This window comes from Danio aesculapii, chromosome 17, assembly GCF_903798145.1.
Source record: "Danio aesculapii chromosome 17, fDanAes4.1, whole genome shotgun sequence".
Classification (NCBI taxonomy): domain Eukaryota; kingdom Metazoa; phylum Chordata; class Actinopteri; order Cypriniformes; family Danionidae; genus Danio; species Danio aesculapii.
The window spans coordinates 36838781-36846815 of record NC_079451.1 but is presented as its reverse complement, the minus strand read 5'-3'; the positions used below and the strand labels follow the sequence as shown (position 1 = coordinate 36846815).

At 33.5% G+C, this 8035-nt stretch overlaps 1 protein-coding gene across 1 annotated transcript in view; it reads left to right on the top strand.

Moving 5' to 3' along the window:
• clmna (calmin a) overlaps positions 1 to 8035 on the top strand; it is a 59345-nt gene that overhangs the window by 29609 nt on the left and 21701 nt on the right. The window contains exons 2-5 of the mRNA XM_056476749.1: positions 1736 to 1797; positions 6396 to 6491; positions 6582 to 6665; positions 6741 to 6833. Coding sequence (XP_056332724.1) covers positions 1736 to 1797; positions 6396 to 6491; positions 6582 to 6665; positions 6741 to 6833 — 335 coding nt within the window. The remainder of the gene's footprint in view (positions 1 to 1735; positions 1798 to 6395; positions 6492 to 6581; positions 6666 to 6740; positions 6834 to 8035) is intronic.

Genomic DNA, 8035 nt, shown 5'->3' with positions numbered 1-8035 from the left:
ACGGATCATATAATCAGGCACCATCTCATGGGAGTCTCCGCAACCACCAGCACCGTCTCTCTGGGCCAGATGTCTTGTATTTTCGAAGCGTGTACACAAGATTCCCAGAAACATCTGACCTTTGTTTTCAAACACAAAGTAACTGAATCACCAGCTTTTGTTTTCTTTACAGTAATAAATGAGATGTGGGGGCAGCACGGTGGCTCAGTGGGTAGCACTGTTGCCTCACAGCAAGAAGATCATGGGTTTGAGTCCCAGCTGACCAGTTGGCATTTCTGCGTGGAGTTTGCATGTTCTCCCCGTGTTGGCGTGGGTTTCCTCCGGGTGCTCCGGTTTCCCCCACAGTCCAAAGATATGCGCTGTAGGTGAATTGAATAAACTAAATTGGCCATACTGTATAAGTGTATGAAGGTGGTTCCAATGTTGGAATAGTTGGTGGTTCATTCCGCTGTGGTGACCCCTGATAAATAAGGGACTAAGCTGAAGGAAAATGAATGAAGTGAGATGTGATTGATTCAGTATAATCTCACAGTAATTCACAATCTTTTGATTTGGTGGCTAATTTGTTAGATCTCAATCATACATTTTAGTATGATTAGCTGATCCCCCAGTTAGGGGGTGGGGTTTGGAGGCCCCACCCTCTTTTACATATTTTATGTTTTCATATGGATGAAATTGTATGAATAAAGCCTCATTCACATTCACACTACTAGCGACTCATAGCGACAAAACTACAAGTGACCGTTCATTTTAATGGAGAGTGAGCGACTTCCGGCAACCTCCGTCTACGCAAGATTCAGCGACCGTGCGTGTCTAGCGATGCGACAAAGTTGAGAATCCTTCAACTTTATGATGAGCGACTTTCTTGAGCGACACATTTTTGGGCAAATAATGGTACTTTTACTTAGTTATATAATATATATAATATATATATATATATAATAAAGAGTATAATTAGTACTCTTAGTATTTTAGTACTCTTTCCACCACTGTTTATTAATAATAACAATGCAAATGTATGGTCCGACAACTTGTTTCTTGGACAATATTTGGGGGATCAGTGTGAATGTAGCTATGTGTTTAATTTCCATTACAGTGCTCATATATAAATGTTTTATATATATTGCTTATATAAAAGTGAGTACATATCACAGATGTGCGTTTCATAACTAAGCAGATAATAAAGCAATGAAGCAGTTCACATTCAAATCATAATGTGAGATGAAAGGCAAAACTCTAGGTGTGTCAATCTAAGTTTTGCATAAACCGTTTATAATCCTCAAAAGAAAAACATCGGTGAGGTCATTTCGTAATGTTTTGAGCATATTAAATACACTCACTGATTTGCAAAGCAAAGCCTGGGCTTGTAAGTATAGCAATTTAGCTTTGCAGGCTGACTTTTAATGTTCATCTCATCAGTGTATTTACAGTAAAGTATAAAACAGGTTTTCAGGATGTGTCAGTGCACTGCGAGCGTAATAATAATGCAAAGATAAACATGGTGGCCGTTGACTGTTCATTAAATTAAAAGTGCTCAGCAGAGGCTTGTGTTTATGAGTTCTGGTCATTCACATTGACTGTAATGATGCTCGGCTGCTTCATGGCTTTTGTTCCCATGAGCAGCAGTTTCAGGCTACGTGTGATTAATGACACAGAGCTGCTGTTTCAGATGAAGAAACGTCATGCATCATTTACCTCTACTGACGTCACACTGTTGTGTTTGCTCTTCTTCCAGTGGAGCGAGAGGTGGTGCAGAAGAGGACGTTCACCAGATGGATGAATCTACATCTAGAGAAGGTCAGTAGATGAAGTTAATAGACCTCAGATTTTCAGATGCGTCTCCTCCTCATGCACAAATCGAGGCGTCTGAGCATGTAGGCTGTTACAAACAGGAAATGCACACCTTCTGCTCTCTGCTGAATCGTTAATGAAGGAAATTGAAATTGTAATTTCTTTGCATTAATTATGCATGAGGGAGAAACATTAACCTAATTTGTAGGAAGAATTTCAAGGCTGAGGAAAGTCTTTTTTTTTTCAAAGGATCTCGTGGTTTAAATGTATTTTGTGTTAATTCTAGATATATTCTGCATATCTATTATAGTTTAAAAAATGTGTACATACATATACACTCACTGGCCACTTTATTACGTACAATTTTGTCCAACTACTCATTAATCATTAACGCAAATTTCTAATCAGCCAATCACATGGCAGCAACTCAGTGCATTAAGGCATGTAGACATGGTCAAGACAATCTGCTACAGTTCAAACCGAGCATCAGAATAAGGAGAAAGGTGATTTAAGTTACTTTGACAGGCTGGTCTGAGTATTTCAGAAACTGCTGATCCACTGGGATCTTCACACACAACCATCTCTAGAGTTTACAGAGAATGGTCTGAAAAAGAGAAAAGCGGTGAGTGTGCCTAACCCATGACAATGAGTTTACTGTATTAAATGACATCCACAGTCACCATATCTCAATCCAATAGTGTGTCTTTGGAATGTGGTGGAGCAGGAGATTCGCGTCATAGATCTGTAGCTGACAAATCTGCAGCAACTGCGTGATGCTATCATGTCAATTTGAACCAAAAGCTCTGAGGAATATTTCCAGAACCTTGTTAAATCATGCCATGAAGGATTAACGCAGTTCTGAAGGCAAAAAAAAGAGTCCAACCCTATACTAGGAAGGTGTACCTAATAAAGTGGCCGGTGAGTGTATATGCAAAGTATGTACATTGTAATATTGTATATGTACATGGATATTAACTACAATGTTTTAAACATAATTATTACCATTATTATTATTTTTCATTAAATAACTATTACATTTAACTTAAAAAACTATAAAATAATGACTTGGTGAAACTTGGTAAATGCTTGGTGTGTGCAATATGCGCATAATATAAATGTACTCAATGCATAAAGGGAAATAATAAAATAAATAAATAAAATATTGCTTTTGTTTTATTAAAAAGTCATTTAAGTTTAAAGATGTGACGGAAAATTCAAATGTAGATGCGTTTATATAAAACTAAACATTTATGTAAGAAGGTCTACAAATCTTTCATAATGTAATAGATGTGCAATGTACACACATTACATATAAATTAAATGATGCATTACACACCTAAATTATAAATATATAACGGTATGAAAATTGTACAGAAAATAATTTTAAATTGTATTAAACAGTCTTTTATCATGACAGAATAATTATTTATGTATAATTACATATTCTGAGGTAAGTCTTCACTGCTTCTTTCACTTTCAGATTCTCCCTCCTCCTTTCATTAGTTACCAGAAATGGCGAGACGTACACAAAACACACACACAGGGAGATTTGCATGAGCATTAGTCACTGAGCACAGCAGCAAGGCGACTCGTTTAAGCATCTCTTTTGTTTTCTCTGGCAGCCGAATGCTGCTCTTCTGCTGTTGTAAAAAGCTTATAGATGGAAGCGCTGCTTTTCATCAGAGCCTCATAATACTGACTGAAAACACTCCACGATCAATCCTTTGTTTTCATACACAATGTCGCTCTATTCTCTGACCCCCGAGTTTGGCTTCTTCTCAAAACTTCGACCCACTATCAGACAATTACACTCAGTGTGTCGTGTTTTGGTGGAAAATTTCACCCTTAACCCTCCAGTTTCCACTGTTGTCTCATCACAGCCTTTTATCCTTTTTATTCCTCTGAGAAATGTTATTGTTGAAGAAGAGTGGGCTTTTTCCTCCTCAAATCACTCACAAATATCTGTTGGCTTTTTTATTTTATTTAACATTCTGTATAAGTAGCTGATAGTGAGCTAGTGATGAGGTGATTTTTCACATGGTAGGAAAATATTGAAAAAATTAAGTAGCATTTAGAAATTATAATTATTTATATAATATATAATATCATTGATATTTTATTTTATATTATATTATTATTGAGAGTTTTTGTTTTAATATTTTTTCATTTAGGAAAGCAAAATTATTTTTGTTGTATTATTTGAATTTGTTTTAATATTACACCATTTAATGTATATCAGGGCATATACATTTGAAGTCAGCATTATGAGCCCCCTGTTTATTTCTTTCCCAATTTCTGTTTAAAGAAGAGCAGATTTTTCAACACATTTCTAATCATAATAGTTTTAATAACTCATTTCTAATAACTGATTTATTTTATCTTTGCCATGATGACAGTAAATAATATTTAACTAGATATTTTTCAAGACACTTCTATACAGCTTAAAGTGACATTTAAAGGCTTAAGGTAATAAGGTTAACTAGGCAGGTTAGGGTAATTAGGCAAGTTATTGTATAACGATGGTTTGTTATGTAGACCAGTGTTTCCCAACCCTGTTCCTGAAGGCACACCAACAGTACACATTTTCAATGTCTCCCTAATCAAACACACCTGAATCACCTTATTAGAACACAAGAAGAGACTCCAAAACCTGAAGTTAATTAGTCAGGTAAGGGAGACATCCAAAATATGTACTGTTGGTGTGCCTCCAGGAAAAGGGTTGGGAAACACTGATGTAGACTATCGAAAAAAATAGCTTTAAAGGGGCTAATAATTTTGACCTTAAAATGGTTCATAAAAAATTAAAAACTGCTTTTATTGTAGCCGCAATAAAACAAATAAGACTTTCTCCAGAAGAAAAAATATTATCAGACATACTATGAATATTTCTTTGCTCTGTTAAACATCATTTGGGAAATAATTAAAAAAGAAAAAAAATTTCAAAAGGGGGCTAATAATTCTGACTTCAACTGTATAGAAATCAAAGCTGAAAATATTTTTTCGAAAATTCTCAGTATCTCTGGATGTACTGAATTTGCTAGTTTCTCTTTGAGTAAAATGTTAATATTTATTTTATTCTAAAAGGTCTGGATTTATCCATAATCCCAAGTAAATAATAATGTCATTTAGAGCTTCTTGTCTTTTCAGAAAGTGAGAGGTGTTTAGAATAACAAATGTTTTCATTTGTTGATATTGAAAATCAGGGTTATTCCACCAAACATTAGTTCAAGTTAAATCATATGGTTGTCTAAACATGAACATAAACATCTTTTTGATATTTGACCAATTAATTGGACAATTTTATTTGTTTGAACAAATGTTATTAGTAATGAAACAAAATTATGTTTTACTCAAAAACAACTTTATTATAGGGCTGGGCGATTATCCCATATGATAGCCCATATCACGATATAGTACCTTTTCTTTAAATTCAGTCAGGCAATGGTTTAAATTGACCACATGTAAATGACTATTTATTTTTTTACATTTTAAAATATTTGCTCAGAAATGGACTCATTGATATGTGATTACATTTCTCACTTTAATAAAAAAAATTCAGGGCAAATTATTGATTAAAAATGTAGAAATATAACCTTTATATTAATACAATTTAAATCACTTTTCAAAAACTTACAGGTTACCTGACTACTTAGGAACCTACTTACCTGATTACAGGTCTAACATAAAAATAAAAAAACGTTGCTAAATAAAATGCAAAATGTAAACATCGTATTTTCTTAAGATGCTATTCATATTATTCATGTTTCAGTCTGCATTACCATAAACCATGTATTTTTCGACACAACGACATAAAAAATAGAGCAAAATATGAACCAAAATATTGAACTTTTTGAATTTAATATAATGAACATGTATATCGTCACATTGCACAGCCCTAATTTATTAGAAATCCTAATAACAGACTTTATTAATACATTTATAATTTATCCCAATTTTAAATGATACATTCTTATATACAGTAAAGCCCAAAATTATTCATACCCCATTCAAATTCAGACTTAAAGTTACTTTTCTTCAACCAGCAAGTAGTTTTTTTGACCAGAAATGACACAGGCTTCTCTCAAAAAAAATAAGACGACGTAAAAGAAGCATCATTGTGGAAAAAAATAGTTCTCAGCTTTTATTTAGATTCAAACAAAAACATTAAGTCAGAATTTGATGGGGGCAGGAATCATTTCGTGCTTGACTGTATATATTTGTATAAATTGTCATTTTCTTATGTCTGTTTAAACACAATGCAACATAAGCACATTATTGTACATTTTACTGTTTCATTTATTCAATTATTTACTTAATTCATTAACGTTGCTGTTTTTCATTTATTTTGGCATTTATTTTATTATTATTTCATTATTGTATGTGTTTTGGAAGAAGACTTGCTATGTGTGTGTAAGGGGGGGGGGGGGGGTTAAATGTCTATTTATGTTCATAAAACTGTTTAAAAAAGGAAAAAGAAAAGCAGAAATTGCACATTTGTATAAAACGAATAATATTCAATTGTGTTCTATAAATAAAGTTTATAAAAAAATTATTTTAATAATGAACTGTATTATTTATTGATTGATTGAATGATTGCTTTGCAGTGCAATCCTCGTATGGAGGTGAAGGATCTGTTTCGTGATATCCAGGATGGGAAGATGCTGATGGCTCTTCTTGACGAACTCTCAGGAAGCAAACTAGTAAGAATCACTTCAGTAGATTTTCTGAATCAAATGACTTCATCTGTTTCCTTGAACCACTAAGAAAACCCTGACCTTTTGTCCTTTCAGCTGCACGGGTTTAAGCCGTCCTCGCATCGCATTTTCAGACTCAATAACATCGCCAAGGTATTGGCATTTCTGGAAGAAAGAAACGTGAGTATCGGTTGAGGAAACCAAATAAAACACTCCTTTTTCCTGAAAGTGTGATGAGTCTGTCTTTGGTTTTAGGTGAAATTAGTCAGCATCGATGCAACGGATATCGCAGATGGCAATCCATCCATAGTGCTCGGGCTTATCTGGAATATCATACTGTTTTTCCAGGTAATCTAATCTTGTTTTCTTCCTCAGAGTTGATTTATTTAGATGTCTTGATGCTTCTGGATTTAGTTTTTTAGTTGGGTCATGTGATTGGATTTAGTTGGGTATTGTTTTCACACTGTTGAGGAATCCTGGTTTTGAATACAAATGTTAGCAAATACTGACTATCAGACACAATGTAATGATCTGACTCAAGACAAATATAAATATATAGAAAATATAATAAATACAAATATGAATATAGTTTTAAATAGTTTTTCTGTCATGATCCATGTAGAAATATGCAATTTATAAGAACTTTATTTATTTATTGATTGACTTATTTTAATACAAAATACAGTAATATCTTGTTAAAAAAAACATGGTCAAAACATAGACTAATTAAGAAGTAGTATTAGTTATACAACCAAAAATTGTTGATTGTAAATATATAGTAATTCATATTTTGATTACATTACAAGAGTTGAAGGAATTGTTGACCCTGGCCCCGACCCCCCACCCTCCACTATGTACTATTTAAGTCACTATTTACTGACAATCACATGGTTCTAAACTTTTATTAATTCATAATTCAGTTGAACACAAAAGAGATATTCTGCAGAATGTCGGAAACTGGCTGCCATTGGCTTAGGACTGCTTGATTATGGAAACAGTCATATTTATTGAAGTGTATCAGTCAATTTTGTAATCACGATTATTTAAAATGATACGAGTTTGCCATAGAACCAAAACTTTTTTATGTATTTATTTAAAGATATTTAAAGACATTTGTAACAATTGTCAATACCACAGATTCAGGAGCAGGAATATACCTGCTGTCACTTTAAGAGCCACATGGAGCCGATTTACGGTCAACACGGATTTTCATTCTCAACTCTTTTTGTTCATTTAATACATAACAAGGGTTAATGTGAATAATCACTAAGCACCCTATTTTGACACTATTTGACCAGCACAATTTTTTTTGTGCTTCTAAAACCATCAGTAAATCTAGTACTCTTCAATAACTTAAACTAAATTATCATCTTTACTTGAATTGGTCAAACTATTGCAACTGAAGAGTGTTTTCTGTGTGGCTCTAAGTGGTTGTGGCAAATGATTAGGCATGGGCTGGTATAAGATTTTGGTAGTATGGTAACCTTAAAGAAAAATATCACGACTTCATGGTTTTACGGTATTGTGATTGCTGCTCTAAAATATGTTCT